The sequence below is a fragment of the Hypanus sabinus genome, chromosome 6 (genome assembly GCF_030144855.1).
Source record: "Hypanus sabinus isolate sHypSab1 chromosome 6, sHypSab1.hap1, whole genome shotgun sequence".
Classification (NCBI taxonomy): domain Eukaryota; kingdom Metazoa; phylum Chordata; class Chondrichthyes; order Myliobatiformes; family Dasyatidae; genus Hypanus; species Hypanus sabinus.
The window spans coordinates 83,681,120-83,699,919 of NC_082711.1; the positions used below are offsets into that span (position 1 = coordinate 83,681,120).

Sequence of the window (18,800 nt, forward strand, 5' to 3'; positions counted from 1 at the left end):
TGAAAGGCAGCTACCTCTCCAGTATTAGAATGCAGGAGTTTGCTTTGGTCCATTGAGTCCACGTTGGGTTTCTATTGACCAGTCTAGTAAATTCTATTTGTTTCGCTCTATCTCTGTAGCATTGCTCATTATTTTTCCTCGTTTTCCCAGTGCTTATCCACGTTCCATTAGAAATCATTCTCCATTTCCAACATCCCATAGACAGCAAGTTCCAGATTGTTTAAAAAAAACTTTCCCTGCATCTCTGTCTCTTGCCCTTAACTGGAATCTGTGTCCCTAGCCCTTGTATAATGCTATGATTTGATAGAAGACAGGATCAGGTTAGAGTTCAACTAAACGGCTAAAACTGAAACAACGTGAGCATTGTTGAGCTTCAAGCTGCCAGATGTAAACATTATGGCATTAGCTTCTTTGGTACAGTGCTGGAAGGGATGTCTAGCCTGCCTGGTTCATTGACATCCTCTTTGGGATTCATACTTCATTTCAATTATGTTAATTTCAGAGGTTCCAAAGAAAGAATAGATTTTACATAACTACATTTTCTTTAAGATTTAACTTGGTTTTGTGCACAAAAAATTTTATTGGTAAAATTACAGTCAGTAGATTACAATTGCACATGCAACTTACTTGGGAACCTGTTGCCTGTAGTGGGCAATTGGTGGTGGTGGTCTTGTTACCATCTCTCTCTCTATTACAGTAGTCAGTGAAACATTTGGACATATTGATTTTCCTCTGAGAATAAGAATAATTTATTGAAATCATTCAAACAATGAAAGAAAAAAAACTGCGACAGTTTGGATCAGATAACGGACTCCGGAGTACTGAGTGTAAATGAATAAAATTAGTTGAACTACTACAATTTCATATCACGTGCCAGTTTTCAGCACGTTATCAATTAAAAAACTAAAATTTAACGGTGATAAATTACTGCTTACAAATCAAATGCATTTAGGAAATGTAGTTTTAAAATACGAAGTCTTCCTTTATAACTGTTTTACTTTTTCAACAAGTATCTTCAAGCACTGTAGCTAGGAAAATTGATAATTCATTGCTGTCAGGTGACTTGTGCATCCAACTTCTACTGTTGCACTTCAACCCTTTCCCTTCATTTCCCATTTTGAACTGTCTTCCTGAAGGCTCTTAATGAAATTATTACTTACTTCTAAAATTAAGTCAGTTTTCAGTAGCGGGCCCAACCTCAACAGTGACTGATAAAATCTTCAGTTATCATATAAAGTGAGCTGGATTTGTTCTCTTAAAGGAAATTTAAATAACTTTCCCAGAGCCAAATTTGTCCCTCTATATCCCACACGTGAACAGCAGAACTCTTCCCACACCCCCCCAGAAGTCCATAATAGCTTCCTCATACTTACTTCACAGCAGTGATAACAATATTGCGCTTGGGCTCACTATCATAGCTGACACTTTCAACACCATAGACTTCAGCCAACTCATGAATGATTCTGCGGTGCTCCCTGTTCATAGGGGGGTAGCAACGACTTTTCTTCTGCTGCTTGCCCTGAAAATTATTATTTTTTTTAAACAAAAGAAAATATTTAATATTATCACTAAAATAATTCATGCTAAAGATGTTTATCTTTACTGGTATACTTTGACTTGGCAGTTTATCATTGGAGGGAAGAATGGAAATATTGCTGCAATCCTCAGATTAACAAGATTACAATTTTGCAGATTTTTAACTATCTGTCAAGCACTATTACTTAATTGAAAGGGTAGCAAAGCAACGTATTATAATGTGATTCTATAGGATCCATACGAAAAAGATGAGTATTATTCTATTCTCTTTCTCCAGCAAAAATTTAATATTCTCTTGAAACTTGCCTTGAATCCCTAAGAATAGAAACTTAAAAGACCAGTTTCCCCCAAATACTTTCAGATGATGAAACTCCCAGCCACCAAAGCAGAAGCTTAAACTAAAATGGGAGCTTAGCACATCTGCTTGAGGGTGATTTGATGAAGGATCTCAGCCCAAAATGTCGACTGTTTTTCTCCTCCATAGATGCTGATTTGCTGAGTTCCTCTAGCATTTTTGTATCTATTAAATAAATAATACTGCATTGTGGCAGAAATCACACAAAAGACTAATGTTATTTCCACTTCTTTTCAACCATCATCCGCCATTTAGATGGACCTAATTAATCCAATTATGACTAAAATATACCACCGTCCTGCTGAGTGAAAATTTCGAAAAGAGCACTGGTCGATATTGAATAACACAGGTAATGTTTTCTTCTTTTGTGTTTAGCTTTGCCCAGACAAGCAATCACTTTATTCTATTTCCCTTTCTACAATGAGCATTCAGGCAAGATGTACGTGAGAGTATTTTAATAATAAAGGCTATTTATTAGTTGGTGAGCTAACCTTATTGACAGCTTCTACCAGAGCCTTAATTTCTTCTTCCACTTCAGTCACAAACTTTAAATCTTTCCTACAGTCATGAAGAAAATACACAACTTAAGCACACATTAATAAACATATTAATCCATATACTTATGGACTTAATAGTTAAGTGCACCATGCATATAACTAAATAACTTTTAATGAACAAACCCAGGTTTATGCCTTCCATTGCTCATGGATTTTTTTTCATATAGCTATTCAGTATCTCATATTAATCTATCAGAAAGCTGTCCCTGTGCATATTTCAACACAAACACAAAAGCAATTACACAGTTATTCACAATTTATAGCATTTTCCCAAATCATTCAACACAGTATAGAAGAAGAAAACTGTCTCAGCTCTCTACTCAGAAGACAAAATAATTTTTTAAACCTTTTCTATTTTATTGAAGAAACCAGTTAACAAATAAGGTTGAAAGACCCATTTCAATTGTGGAATGTCTATTTGGTGCTATTTATATTTAGAAAGATTGATTATAGACATCTCACAATAACATGAGCAGATTCAATTACAGTGTCTTGTAAAAATATTCAAACCTTTGGTAACATGAGTATTACAAACAGGGATTTTGAGCAATTTAATTGAGAATCTTAATTTATGAATCACAATTTTTTTATTCATAGTTGAGTCCAAAAAACAGGGTCAAGATGGCGCCTGCATACAAAGCTCCTTCGGTCGATATCTTCTGCATAGATCATTCACTTCTTTTGTGTCTTTTACGTTTGTGTTTCATCTTGAATATGACTCTGGAACCACTGGAACCTGTGATTTGCAAATTGGAGATCGTTTGGGTGTTCCAGCACTCTGCAGACTGAGAGGATTCCAGGAGGCAGAGGCAGCATGCACGAACCTTGTGCCGATGTTTGACTCAATTTCACTGATGAGAGCTTTCGCTGTTTTCCGACTAAAGTGACAAGGGAGATTGAGACATAGAGGCAAATGCAGAAGGAGAAGGTGAGCGCAGGCTGCCTGCCTTTTGAACGCTGGTGAGATCGCTCTGCTATGGAGAGGGAGACTGCCTTTTGATCGCTGCTAGGATCACTCTGCTACACAGCAGGAAAGGCCTGCAGTCGTGCCCAGAAAATGTTACCCAGGTTTTCTGCGTTTTGGATGTAGACTTGGCCTATAAACATTTTTAAAATCATATTTTTTAACGTTGTGAGCAGGGGAGGAGGATTTGGGGTTCAATGAGCCTATTCAGTTTTTGTTCGTATTTTGTGTGGGGAGGAGGTACTTGGGGATTGAAGATCGTCCTGCTGCTCTTTTCTTTCTTGGTTCCCCAGAGAAGAAGAATTTCAGAGTTGTATACTTTGATAATAAATGAACCTTTAAACCTGTTTTGAACCTTTGAAAATTGTAAAGCATGAAAAACTAAAAATTCAAAAACAGAAATGTTAGCAATTCAAAAGTATTGCTCAGTACTGTTGATCCACCTCTCACAGCTATTATTGCCAGAAGACATTTTGGATTAGTCTCTATTAGCCTTACACATGTGACGGAGGAAGATTTTCTCATTTTTCCTTGCAATATTGCTCAAGATGTGGCAGGTTAGTTGAGGAGCAGCAGTAGACAGCAATCTTAAGGTCTTGCCAGAGATGTTGGATCAGGTTAAGGTAAGAATTCTGACTGGGCCACTCAAGGACAATTTTCTTCATTTGAAGCCACTCCATGGGTGCTCTGGTATTGTGCTTTAGGTTGTTGTCCTGCTGAAAGGCAAATTTTCTGCCAGTTTAAACTTTCTGACAGAGGCTAGCTGGTTTTAATCCAGGATCTCTCTGTATTTAGCAGCATTCTTTTTCCCATCAATCCTGACCAGATTTCCAGTTCCTGTTGCTAAAAAGCATTACAATACCATACTGCTATGTCCACCATACTTTACAGTAGGAATAGTGTTTCCTGGCTGATGTGCAGTATTAAATTCATGCACATGTACAACTTAGCATGGAGACCAATATGTTCCACTTTATCCAGTCTCATCCAACCTCAAAACCTTTTTCCACATCTTTATAGTATTTTCTAAGTGACACTTTGGAAAGTCTTTACGGGCCACGATATGCTTCTTTTTAAAAAAAAACAGGGCTTCTTCCTTACTTCTCTTCCATAAATACCTTTTTTAAAGCGATTGTGGAGTCATGAACTTCATTTCAGTTGCAGCTACTGACTTCTACAGCTCACTCAAAGCATCATTCTCCTCCAGCGACTGAGTTTAAAGGGGTGGCCTGACCAAGGCAGTGTGGCTGGAGTTTCATATTTTTCCACACTTTTTCATGATGGACTGAACTAAGCTCTGAGGTATGTTGAAGTGCCTTTGAGATGGTCATGTACCCTTACCCAGATCTGTGCTTCACCAAAATTTCCCTGACTTGCCTTGAGAGCTCCCGTGTCTTCATTTTGGTTTGGTCTGTTGGAAATCTACCATACTGTTGGACCTTACAGAGAGAGTGGGATTCATTCAGGTGACCCTCCAACTTTCTATATCAACAAAACAGGTGAGTTCGTTTAATATATAGTATTGCACCTGAGGAAATTTAGTGAAGAATACTTTTTCTGTCTCACAATTTTGGCCTTTAATTTTTAATAATTTGTTGACAGGTTTTGAAATTTTTCTTTCAATTTGACATGATGCAGAATACTTCTTAGATCAGCTCAAAATCCTACTTCAACATATTTTAAATGTATAAAATGAGACAGCAATATGTGAACATTGCTGTAGGGGGCTGAATACTTTTTCAAGGCACTGTCTATGCATACCAACATTAAGGTTGTTGTCAATGGCAAGAAATGCCCTGATTTCTCAATACGAAGGGAAAAGTCACATTGTTTTAAAAAGATACAAGGAAAAAAAATGGAAATCCAATACAAAACAGATTGTTTTGTTTACATCTATCAGATTCACAATTTAAAATCAGATAGTTTTAAGAGATTGTTCAGAATTCTGCAAATGGTTTTACACAGGCAACTTGTGAGAAGAACAGATTAAACTTAGTATTTTCTTGCATTCTGAGTTATGTTAGAGATTTAGCTAAGAACATTGTTTAACTTACTAATAAAGAAATCATAGACACATTAACCCATCTGTTTTATATTCAGGATATTACACAACCAAGTATAGTTCTACCATTGGTTCTTGTATATCTATACTTCATTTCAAGGCAGATAATCAATTTGACTTTGCTTACTTCGCATCTTCCTTCAGACTGTCACTGTACTTGGATCCTAAACTGCGAGTGTGAAATGGGTCTGAGGCAGGGTTAATATTTAAAGCATCTGCTATCCGTCTGTTAAAAAGATGAACGTTAAACATAGTAATGCACAGCAACAAAGAGGAACTTAAAAGATTATATGGTGACAAGTAAGCCACTGACATATCCCAAACACCAACTGCTGGAATGTTGTTCTGCTCAAAATTGTGGTTCAATGGGGCCACATAATAACTGGTGACAATTACAACCCTGTGATTGCAACCTTACCTCAAATTCACAGATCTGATTAGTTACAAGCTTATACTGCTGAGGCAGTTAAGTACTGCCAAAGGTACAACAGTGTAAGATGAGATATCACTTACACTAACTCCACTTTATTCACTCACCTGCACTGCAGGGTCAAACAACAACAGTCACTGTAACCTACCAAGTCCACATCTTTGGATGAAAGGGGAAACTGAAGCACCTAGAGGAAACCTATACAGTAAAGTAAGAATGTGCAATGGACATCAGGATTGAGCCTTGGTCACTAGAGCTGTGAAATGCAGAGCTTCTCAAAGAGCTTTTCCCCCTATACACTGCTACTTGTTGTATTACACTGTGCATATTAACTACAGTTACAAACCAAGTACACTTCAAAAGTACTTCATTGGTTATGAAGAATTTTGTGATATTATGGTAAGATTGCTGCAGATCTTGATAGAATCTGGCAAGAACTGAAATGATGGGAATACGAGATTTGAATGGGTTACAGTAATAGCAGTGGAGTTATAAAAGATGATATTAATGAAGGGTGGAAGAAGGCAATGAGGACAGCAATGAGACAATTAAAACTGAATATGACAGAGGCTTGGATGAAGCACCGTCAGCCAATAGGGCAGAGACAATAAAAGGCCGTGCTAAGGGGTGAAAGGTCCTTGTGATGAGGGTTCGTATCGAGGTTGGGACAAAACAGGACTGCAGCACTAAGCAGTCAACTACGAAACCAGGGAGGGTAAAAAAAAGTGTCAGAATATGGTGGCCCAGGCTTTCTGACAATGTAATATTAAAAATTAATAAAAGGACCAGAAAAGATATTTTCTCCACAAGGTTGGTTTCTCTTATATTTCAATCTGGTCAGCCTGATGCCTGACACAAGCCACTTTTGATTCCACTAACTTTTTTTTTAAACAAGCTATTTTTCTTAAAGTTCATGCCCCTTAAGCATTTCATTACTTTCAATTTCCAAATTTAAAGCTACTAATCACAAAGTGAAGTTTCTGCCCTCTCACTCTAATGGCATTTAGGATCTTAAAACCTAACAATTTGAGTATCGGATGCACGTTATCCTCACAATAATTTAGGTGCTTCAGTGTTATCTCTTTAATCTATTTTGTTCTGAAATTTTTCATGCTAGTTTTTTAAAATACCAGTTCCTCTACAATTTCCTGAACCATCTGCACTTCTTGCTCTTTGCTGATAAACTTATTATTGTAACAGGGGAATTTTGTTCTGATAGTTTATACATTTTCAGCCTGTAACATGACTTCATCAATCTTAAACAGGTTTATTTGTCCAGAAGTATTAGCACATACACAAGTCTGAATTCACAATGTTTCACAACACACCTGTTTCTTTCCAGTGTTGCACATTCTTGATCGCATTCCAGTCTGCATGGAAAAGCAAGTTAGTTACTGGGTGACCATCCTGACCCTTGCACTACATTTCAAAAACTCAACAAGTTTTCAAAATGCACTTAATTCAAGGCTATACATTTTACTGTAATTAAAAAGAACTAAACATAATAAACAGTGAATACAATAATGCATCTTCTTCATTCTGATAATATAGTCCAATAAATCAGCAACATATTTTGTAGTCTAAATTTTTTCAACAGATTTTTTTAGACTGGTAAATTACTATGATATAATCTATTCCCTTATGGCTACTATACTATTCAAGAATGGCTTACCTGGTTTGTTTAATTTCTTTCTTAGAAATGAGCCGACTGATTTCCACAGAGTCTCCAAGCTGTATGTCAGAGAGTTTACTAGCCATGGAAATAGCAGTTATCCTATAAAGAGATCAAACAAAGAACAGAATATAAAACAAGGTAACTTGATAGCACTTTATGTCAGGACCGCACAGTGGTACATGGGTAGAGCTGCTACATCACAGCTCCCTTGTCCCAGGTTCAATCAGAGTCTCCGGTGCTGTCCATGTAGAATTTGTACGTTCTCTCTGTGGCTGTGGGTCCTTTCACATCTCAATTAACTGGCCACTGCAAATTGCTGCAATGTGATAGGTGAATGGTAGAATGTGGGCCAAATTGATGGAAACATGGAGAACAGAATGGGGTGAACATAAAAAGGCAGTTGATGGCTGGTAGGGACTCAGTGGGCCAAATGGCCCATTTTTATGTTGTATGACTCTAGGTTATTCTCACAAACTACAAAGGAAAAATTCACTTCGGGAACTTCATGTGCTGAAATATTGTATCACTATCAACATCTGATATTTTAAGGATTTACAAGAAAAAGTTAGTTGGAACTCTTTCACTGTTTATCTGCCTATTACCCCAATGGTCAAGGACATAATGTGTAATGCAAAATTCAACGCAGACTTAGCCTCCAAGTTCCATCAGTGAGCCAAACTTAATGGATGACAAACAGCTTAATGCCTAATCTGAATATCAGGTTATCAAGGTTACAGTTAAGGGTTGAAATGATTCTTAACTTCCATGAACAAATGTTAGCACTGATTCCAAGATGAAGGGTTTTATATTATTTTACTAACATCCTTAAAATGGAGATTTGTTCTTTTGGTTCTGTCGTGTCTCTGTATGGTACATTTGTGGAGATGCAGCCATCTTTCATCCAGAGAAATCTATCTGGCTTCATGAGTTCTGGAATTCTCTGCTTCCGAAAGGATGTGCGTTGGAAAAATTTCCTTTCACTTGATGCAGCAAAATATGCTGGGACATTGAAGTGTAAGTCTGCATCTTTTTGGCTGCTGTGCATATTCATGTTTATGTATATCCATAGAGAAATACACCAAGTATGCAGTTTTGTTACTGGTCTAAGGATCAGTTTGTTATGCTTCCATGCCTACTTCTAATAAGGCAAAGTTGGTAGCTGCCCTTCTGATGTGCATTCTTCAATCTTCATCAATAGATATACCATGCATTCAAGATAACAGAACGTATTAACTGTTTTAGACAGTGTAAAGTCTGATCATGGACAAATTCACTACACTTTGTCTCATAGCAAGGGACGACATGGAAAGATTAGGGAAAGATGATTATGTTCTAACTGGGAAACTTGTGAAAAATCAGTAGCTAGAGGTACAACTTCACAAACTAAAATGGCCAGTTCTGAGGGAAAAAAACCTGGACAGGCTTCCTTCACACTCCCATCCCAGCAAAATTGTCCGTTATTCATTAATTAATTTAGCTTTATGTTCTATGTAGAATTTCACTCTAGAAGCAATACAAACCTTTGGTAGTTACTGGAAGCTTCACTGCAAATCATTACCTCTTTCCTGCGTTGACAACTGCAATATAATGTTACCTGCAACACAACAGTTGTAATTAATAACTATGAATGTAAAAATCATAATCATTTTAAGTGTTAAGCTAGATTTCAGACATACTATTTTCCCCATATTTGAAACACTAAAGGTCTGATTACATAGTAATGGACTCAAGTAATGTAATCATTTTACTCAACTTAGTTTATGAAAGTTCATTACACTAAATTATACTGCTTAAAAAAAAAGTCCCAGGATTTGCACATGCTTCAGGTGACCTTGAAAAGAGGTTGCAGTAAGTATGCAATACAGTGATACTCCAATAATCTGTTATACAACTAATTATTAATCCCTATGGATCATAATCTAGTTCAAAAGGGTGGTGTTTTTTATGCTCCCTTTCCACTCCTTTCTGCACTCCTTTTAAACTTTACTTTCATCTTTGGTTCTGAATGAAAATGCAACAGATGTCATTGACGTGTGAACAATGGTGTTCCTTTGAAAACATACTAAATCTTCCCAACCAGAAGCTCTGGATAAACAATCTGCTGAGAATGCTAGAACTGTGGCATTCAAGACCAGCAATCCAGAATCGAACAAGTCCAGGTACAAACAATGGGAGGCCGTCAAAAGACCATAACACATAGGAGCAGAACTAGGCATTCAGGCCATTGAGTCTATTCATCATGGCTGATTTAAATTCCTTTCAAGATCATTCTTCTACCTTCTCCCCATAACCTTTGGCATCCTGGATAATCAACAACCTATTGACCTCTGCTTTAATAGATACCAAAGATGGCCTCCACAGCCACCTGTGGGAATGAATTCCACAGATTCACCACCCTCTGGTTAAATAAATTCCTCCTCGTCTCTGTTCTAAAAGGACATCCCTTTATCTAGGCTTTTCAATATTCAATAGGTTTCAATGCGATCATCTTTCATTCTTCTAAACTTTACCACACACCCAAAGCCATCAAATACTCCTCATATGTTAACCCTTTCATTCCTAGGATCATTCTGGTGAACCTACTCTGAACCCTTTCCAATGCCAGCATATGATTTCTTTGATAAGGGGCCCAAGACTACTCACAATACTTCCAAGTGCAGTCTGCCCAGTGCTTTATAAAGCCTCAACATTACATCTTGCTTTTATATTCTAGTCCTCTTAAAATGAATGCTGACATTGCATTTGTCTTCCTTACTACTGACTTCACCTGCAAGTTAACCTTTAGGAAATCCTACACGAGGACTCCCAAGTCCCTTTGCACTTTAAATTTCTGAATTTTCTCCCCATTTAGAAAACAGCCTACACCTTTATTCCTTCTACAAAAGAACATGGCCATACACTTACCTACACTATATTCCATCTGCCTCTTATTTGCCCATTCTCCTATTCTATCTGAGTACTTCTGCAGACTCCCTGCTTCCTCAACACTACCTGCCCCTCCAACCATCTTTGTAATGTCTGCAATCTTGGCCACAAAGCCATTATTTCCATCATCCAAATAACTGACATCTAGTGTGAAAAGAAGTGGTCCCAACATTGACCCCATGGAAAACCATTACTCACTGGCAGCCAACTAGAAAAGGTCCCACACTTTGCCTCCTGCCAGTCAGCTAATCCTCTATCCACGCTAGCATCATTCCTGTAATACCATCGGCTCCTATCTTGTTTAACAGGCTCATGTGCAGTGTCTTGCCAAAGACCATCATAAGAGCAAAAGGGCAATTCTGAGGGAACCTAGAGACAAATGGATACATGACAGCTGTGGAACCGTTGGCAAGCCACTACTTTCTATAAGGTGAAACTATAAGTACAAATGGCAATGATGCTTTTCTCTCTAACGAGCTCAATGCTGTCTTAGCACGCTTTAAAAAGGAGAAAAACACTACTCCTGTGCAAAAACCCCCGCAGTGTCTGGCGACCCTGTGATCTCTGTCTGAGACTGATATTTAAATATCCTTTAGGAGGGTGAACACTCAAGACGTTAGACCCCAACTGTGTATCTGCCTTACCAGAGCAAGATCAGCTGCCTCAATGACAATTACCCACTATCAGAATGAAGTGCTTCAAGAGGCTGATTATGACTTGAATTAACTCCTGTCTGATCAATGACCAGGATATGCTTCAATTTACCTCCCACAACAAGTCTACAGCAGTTGTAACCTCATAAGGTTTTGGAGCACCAAGACTACCACAAGGCATACATCCAACGACTGTTATCGATTACATCTCAGCATTCCCCACCATCATTTGCTCAGTACTAATAATCAAGCCTCAAAACCTGGGCTTCTATACTTCCTCCTACAACTAGACTCTTGACCTCCTATTGAGAGATCAATCAATCTCCTCCTCGCTGACTATCAAGGATGCATGCTTAGCCTGTTACTGTACTCTTCTGATATAATAGCAGATAACACTAAAACACTGAGTTATACATATAGTAGGATATTAATAGAAGTAATATCTAATAGACTGGAAAATCTGGCAGTTAGGCACCAAATTCCCAGGTGTGCCAGCCTAGAAACAGGCTCTTCAGCATAGGGTATCTATGCCAACCATCATGCCAATCTGTGCTAATCCCAATTACCAGCATTTACTCCATGTCCCTCTATGCTTTATTCAAGGATCTGTCCAGATGCCTCTTAAATGTTGTTTCCACCTGCTTCCTGCTTCCACCATCTCCTTTGACAAATTCCAGTTACCAACTAATCTGTGTGACAAATTTATGCTTCAGATTTCTTTAAACTTCCTCTCTTTCACTTTAAAACTTTTCCCTCTAGTTTTAGAATCTTACACCCCACCACATACTTGGAGATGTTGAGCGAGACCTAACCTGCCTTGCAGAGATGCAAAGAGGTTCTGCTTGCCTCCTGACTGAAATCTCTCTCAGACAGGTATGAAAAGTTGTTTAATCAGTTACATATTCAGTTGTTCAATGACTGGTTTATGTACGTTAGCTGCCCCACTTGCACAACAGAAGAGATCGTACTTCAAAATTTAACTCTCTGCCTTCAAGATTCCTTACAATCTCACCAGGTATTGCTCAAATACAACTTATTTTTCAAAAGACATGTTTTTAAACAGTGACTGTGCAGTGCGACTGTACCTCTGCATGACATGGCACCTTCGGACACGGTGAACTTGGGTGGCATGGAGATGAGCACGGGTGATTACAATCAGGTCGTGGAATGGTACATGGCTGTTTACATTCCTCCTCAGCACCACAGTCACCTTTATGACAGATCTTCTTACATTTGTGCATTCCACAAGGCAAGAGTTTGTTACATGCAAGCCCACAGGAAATGCCAGAAAGGTGGCAAGGAATGTTGTTCCGCATCTGGAAATTAAATACTGTATTAAATCCATATACCTTAAAATCCACAGATACAACACCTGCTCCATCATACACATACAAGTTCCAAACTCTCAATTTCATCAAATGAGCCCTTGGTGAACCTTTTATTTAGAATAAGAAATTAACATAGTTAGCAATGAATAGAATAGTGAGATTTATAGCTATAAACTGTAAGTTATGGTTTTAAGTAAATCACAGCCACAAGATACAGGCAAATTATACCTGTAATAAAAATAGCAAATCTGAAATCAATGGGCATCAAGGAGAAACCTTCCCGTGGCTGGAATCACATCTTGCACTAAGGAAGGTTGTTTTGATTGATGGAGTTATCACTGCACAAGTTCCTCTGGACTATGTCCTGAGTGTAACTGTCTTCAGTTGCTTCATCAATGACCTTCCTTCCTTCACAAGGTCAGGAATAGAAATACATGCTGATGATTATATAATGTTCATTTCAGTTTGCAGGTTCTCAGTAAATGACTGGAGTCATGCCTGCATGCAACAAGCCTAGACATCATTCAGTCATGGGTTCAAAAATGGAAAGTAATATTTATTACAGAGTGTCAAATAATGACCATCTCCAAAAAAAGATTCCAAACACTAGCCTTGATGTTCAATTACTGTGTCCCTTCTATCAATGTCCCAAGACCTTAGGACGAAGACAATTCAGTACCAAAAAACTTGTCAGAATTTGCTCTGTATTTCTTCCCTAACTCTTAAAATTTCTCAAGCTCATCGACTCTTCTGAATTCATTTACATTTATTTCTGGAACATCACTTGTATCCTCTGCAGTGAAGACTGATGCAAAATAGCTGATGATATAAGCTGCCTATTCCTTATTTTCCAATATTAATCAATCAAACTTCCATTCTACAGGACCAATAGACATTTAAATCTCTTTAAACCTATCAATGGAAACTTTCACTTTTGAATTTCTGGTCATCTTTATGTCATGCTCATTTAGTATACCACATATCAGCCTGAGATCTTTTTGCATTTGTGATGTTGGAGACAAATTATCAGCCAACATCTTTTATAAACCTTCCCATTCCCACGGTTATGTTGACTATACCTCTTCCTACCACATCTCCTGTAAAAATGCAATTCCCTTTCTCAGTTCCCATGCCTCCACCACATCTGTTCCCAGGATGCAGCTTTCCTTCCCAGGACATCAGAAATGTTTTCCTTCTTCAAAGAACAGGGTTTTCCTTCTTCCACTATTGAGAGTGTTCTCACCCACATAATCCTCCATTTCCTTTGCACATGAGCTCACCCCATCCTCCCGCAACCTAATGGTGATAGAGTTCCTCTTGTCCTTACCTACCACCTCATGAACCTCTGCATCCAACGCAATCCTCCACAACTTCCACCACCTCCAAAGCGATCCTTTACCCCCTGCCTACGCTTTCCGCAAAGATCCTGCCTCCGAGATTCCCTTGTCCATTCATTCTCCCCACTAATCCCTCCTGGCACTTATCCCTGTAAGCATCCAAAGCATTACACCTGCCTATTCACTTCTTCCCCTGCCTTCATTTAGGTGAGGCAACATTTCATCTGTGCATCTGCTGGGGTCATCTATTGTGACCAGTGCTCTCTGTGCAGCCTCCTCTCCACTGGTGAGACTCACCTTAAATTGGGGGACCGCTTCACTGTGCACCTCCGGAGCGAAAAACTATGTCAAAAGTGGAACTTCCTAGTGGTCAAGCATTTTCATTCCGATTCCCATTCCAACATGTCGGTCCATTGCCTCCTCTTGTGCTAAGATGAAGCCAGTGTCAGGGTGGGGGAGCATTATATTACATTTTATCTGGGTAGGCTCAAATCTGATGGCATGAATATCGATTTCTCCTGGTTAAAAAAATCCCTCCCACTCCATTCTTCTATTCCCCACTCTCACCCCTTACCTCTTCTTACCTGCCTATCATTTTCCCAGGGTCCTCTCTTCCTCCCCCTTCTCCTGTGGTCTACCCTCCTCTCTGATTCCTCTTTCCCAGCCCTTTACCTTTCCTACCCACCTAGCTTCACCTATCATAGAAACATAGAAAACCTACAGCACAATAAAGGCCCTTCGGCCCACAAAGCTGTGATGAACATGTCCCTACCTTAGAAATTACTAGATTTACCTACAGCCCTCTATTCTCTTTCCCCGCCCCCATCTTTCTATTCTAGCATCTTCTCCCTTCCTCTTCAGTCCTGAAGCAGAGTCTCAGCCCAAAATGTCACCTGTTTATTTATTTCCATAGATGCTGCCTGACTCGAGTTCCTCCAGCATTGTGTGTATGTGTTGCTCCAGCTTCCAGCATCTGCAGGATCTCTTGTGATATTCATCAATGCTTTAGCATGAATCTAGGAGAAATGTACTACTGTGTCTGCAGATGACACAAAAATAGCTGGTGATATGGCTTCTTCCCATTTCCTTTCCAGTCCTGATGAATGGTCTCAGCCCAAAACATTAACTGTTTATTCATTTCCATGGATGCTGCCTGACTCGTTGAGTTCCTCCAGCATTTTGTGTGTGTTGCTCTGGTGATGATGTGGATAATGAGGAAAGCCAAGGTCATAAAAGGATACAGATGTTAGGTAGCGCAATGGCAGGAAAATGTCACACTATTGTGTGCAAATTGGTGTATTCTAGTATGACAAAGAGCTTTAGGATATGTACAGTAATTTGTAGGACACTAAGGAATGTTGATGAACAGATGAACATTTGTTCCCTGAAAACGGCAATACAGGCAGCTATGCAGAGGTGAAGAATGCATATGGTGTGCTCCAATGGATGGCCAACAGGATCCCACCACCAAGCACATCTTTCCCTCCCCTCTGCTTTCTGCAGGGATTGCTCCCTCCTTGTCCATTCGTCCCTGCCCACTGATCTCCATCCTGGCACTTGTCCTTCCAAGTGGAACAAGTGCTACACCTCTTCTCTCACTACCATTCGAGGGCCCAACAAGTGAGGTGACATTTCACCCGCGAGTCTGTTTAGGTCATCAACAGTATCCGGTGCTCCTGGTGTGGCCTCCTGTATATCGGTGAGACCTGATGTACGTTAGGAGACCATTTCGCTGAGCATCCACCAGGAAAAGCAGGATCTCGCAGTGGGCACCCCTTTTTAATTCTACTTCCCATTCCGACAGTCAGTCCATGGCCACTTCTACTACTGCGACAAAGCCACACTCAGGTTAGAGAAGCAACGTCTTATATTCCATCTAAGCAGCCTCCAACCTGATGGAACGAACGTCAATTTCTTGAACTTACGGTAATGGCACCCCCTTCACCATTCCCATTTCCCTCTCTCACCTCATCTCCTTACCTGCCCATTAACTCCCTTTGGTGCACCTCCCCCTTCCCTTTCTTCCACAGCCTTCTGTCCTCTCCTATCAGATTCCCCCTTCTCCAGCCCTTTATCTCTTTCACCAATCAACTTTCCCAGTTCTTCACTTCTCCTGATTTCACCTATCACCTACTATCTTGTAATTCCTCCTTTCCTCCCCTACCTTCTTACTCTTTTTTTCTCCAGTCCCGATGAAGGGTCAGCCCGAAGTATCAACTGTTTACTTTTTCATAGATACTGCCAGGCCTGCTGAGTTCCACAGCATTATTGTGTGTTGCTTGGATTTCTAGCATCTGCAGATTTTCTGTTGTTTGTGAATCAATATTATAACAACATTTAGATAGGCACTTGAATAGGCAAGGCTTAGAAGGATATGGAGTCATATGGGATTTACAAAGATGGTTATGGTGGGCTGAAGGACCTATTGTTTATGGTGTGACCCTATGACTCTGATTTCTGGACCCACAAAACACAAGAAAATATATGCTGTTTATGCAACTCTTTTTAATAATTTACTTGCCGTAATTTAGTGAACCCTGTGGGGTTTAATCCAATTAAAGCGGAACTCATCTCTTTGAGCTAAAGACAATCAACTCCACTAACCTTCTTGATTATTCTTTTTTATTTCCCTCCATTAGGATTTAATGACATACACTTGGACATGTATATCGTTTTGTTTCTCTACGCCTCCAAATCTTTCCATTAATGAAATATTTTGACTTGTAGTTCTTGTACAGGAAGTAGATAGCATTATACTTCTACATATTTAATTTCATTTGTCTAAATTTTCCCCAATCACTTAAGTTGTTCTAATCCTTTCTAGGCTGTTAACCCGTTTATACAATTTACCGCATCCCACTTGTTGCCATGTACATTACTCTCTAATGTAGATCAGTAATGTATGTTGTGATGAAACATTTAGGCCTTGGTTGAGATCCAAAGGGAATACAACTTATCACAATCTGCCACTAAGAGTTGGTTCCTTTCATCCTTTAACTCCGTTCACTTCTTTCCAAACTAATTATCAACCCCTGGTGCCAGATGGTCATTACACTGTCCTTTTAATTCTAACTACAATAATCACTTTTATAAAACTTCAATATCCTTGGAGACATTCTGTATAATAGTGGTCAGCAACATTTTTCAGCCCAAGATCCCCTACTTCGGCCTTAGTAAAAGGCAAGATCGACCCATCAATTAGTTACACGCATGCGCACTGGGGCAGAAAAGACCGGAAGTAAAACCCCACAACTTGGAAGTAGAAATAATGCATAAACACCAGAGGTACCCACCTTTTTTTTTTGCACTGTGGACCGGTTTAATATTGACAATATTCTTGTGGACTGGCCAACGGGGGGCGGGGGGGTGAAACACGATGGGAATACAGCAGTACTCGAAGCTGGTTCCTTATGTCCAGTCTATTCTGCAATTTAGTTTTCGCGGCTCTCGGCACTTAGCTTCTGTCCCGCGCGGCTCATGTTTTTTCCGCTGAAAAAATTCAACTGGTTTGTCTTTAAGTTCAGGATGCTTGGACTAAGGGTGCCGAAGCAGTTTTGAGGGCTTCATTGCCTCGTTAGAAAGCCTCCGGGACTAAGCTCCAGCCTCCCGCCCGTCGCCAGACACCTTGGCCAGATGCGGTTGGTCGTGGGTCAGGTGAGAGGACAAGGTCAGGGCCGGAGGTCCCCGTGCCAGGGCCACGGCGGTCACAGTCCGGAGGGAGCGACCGATCCAGCAAGGAGTGCAACAGGGCGCCTGCCCACCCCCCCTTGTAGGATCTATCGGCCGACAAAAGTTTGTTTCAGTAGATCGCAGCGCGGTAGCTGCTCTGATACTTAGGTAACGCAGAGCCCAAATTAGGTTGTCTGCGAATACTTTAGCACTGGATTCCACACGAACGTTCGGTGTGGTAAACAGGTTTAGAGGCAGCGCTTCACGCCAGTAGCAATGGCACTTCCCACCGGTTACCCGAGGCCAACCAGTGATCCCTGGCGCGAGGGTGTCAGTGCGGTTAGGCCTCGTGTGGGTTCAAGTTCAACAGTGGGCGTGACAGGGAATGAGGAAAGGTGTAGCTGACTCCTATCGTTTCCTTGTGGCCCAGTGGTCGGGGACCACTGAACTACACTGTGTAGTGCGGGGGAGCTACACACATGCACACTGGGCAGAAAGAACGGAACTAAAACCCCGCAACCCGGAAACAATCTCTCAACAGTATTTGTGTATTTATTTCTCTTTTTTTTTCCAGGACCTACTGGGAAAGTCTCAAAGATCGACTAGTCGATCGCAATCGAGGGGTTGGCGACCACTACTGTATAAATTCAAACTATAAGCAGGATGTTGGAGGAACACAGCAGGTCAAACAGCATTTGGGGAGTCAATATGTGCAAGTTGACAATTTCTGTTAAGACTGCATCAGGACTGAGAGGGAAGATTGCAAGAATAAGGTTGTATGAGTGCAGGTGGGATCAAGCCTGGTAAGTGATAGGTGGAACCAGATGAGGAGGGGTTGATGGGCCAATGAAGCCAGGCTGGTGGAAGAGCTGGGTTCAACAGAGGATGGTAGGTGATGCTGTCTCATTTATTCTTCCAGCATCTGGAGTATCTTTCATCTTTAGAAATTCAAGCTATGTCCAGCATGCTTAAACAAATTAATAAAATTAGTCATGATTTATCACAAATTTTAAAATAAAATTAAAAAGAAAGCCGGACTAACACAGCAGAGCAGATAGTAGCTATTGAGAGAGAAAGTTAATATTTCAAGCTGATGATCTTTCAAACTTAAATATGAACTCTTTTTCTCTCTATAGATACTATCTGAACTATTGAGTATTTCCAGTAATTTATGTTTCATTTAAGATTTCCAGCCTCCACAGTTACTTTCTTTTTTGGCTTCTGAACAAATTCAGACCGATTTGAAGCTTTCAGGTATTGATCAGCCCACATTTGGAGCATAGTAAAGAGCTTTGGGCTGCTTAAGAAA

The 18,800-nt window shown here is 39.9% G+C and overlaps 1 protein-coding gene across 1 annotated transcript in view; it reads right to left on the minus strand.

Annotated features, from left to right (window-relative positions):
* nfx1 (nuclear transcription factor, X-box binding 1) overlaps positions 1-18,800 on the minus strand; it is a 73,370-nt gene that overhangs the window by 7,853 nt on the left and 46,717 nt on the right. Inside the window, exons 16-23 of the mRNA XM_059972538.1 lie at positions 12,243-12,473; positions 9,100-9,173; positions 7,577-7,678; positions 7,233-7,274; positions 5,602-5,700; positions 2,383-2,449; positions 1,374-1,519; positions 628-732 (exon numbers count right to left, since the gene is read on the minus strand). Of these exons, the coding sequence (XP_059828521.1) occupies positions 628-732; positions 1,374-1,519; positions 2,383-2,449; positions 5,602-5,700; positions 7,233-7,274; positions 7,577-7,678; positions 9,100-9,173; positions 12,243-12,473 (866 nt within the window). The remainder of the gene's footprint in view (positions 1-627; positions 733-1,373; positions 1,520-2,382; positions 2,450-5,601; positions 5,701-7,232; positions 7,275-7,576; positions 7,679-9,099; positions 9,174-12,242; positions 12,474-18,800) is intronic.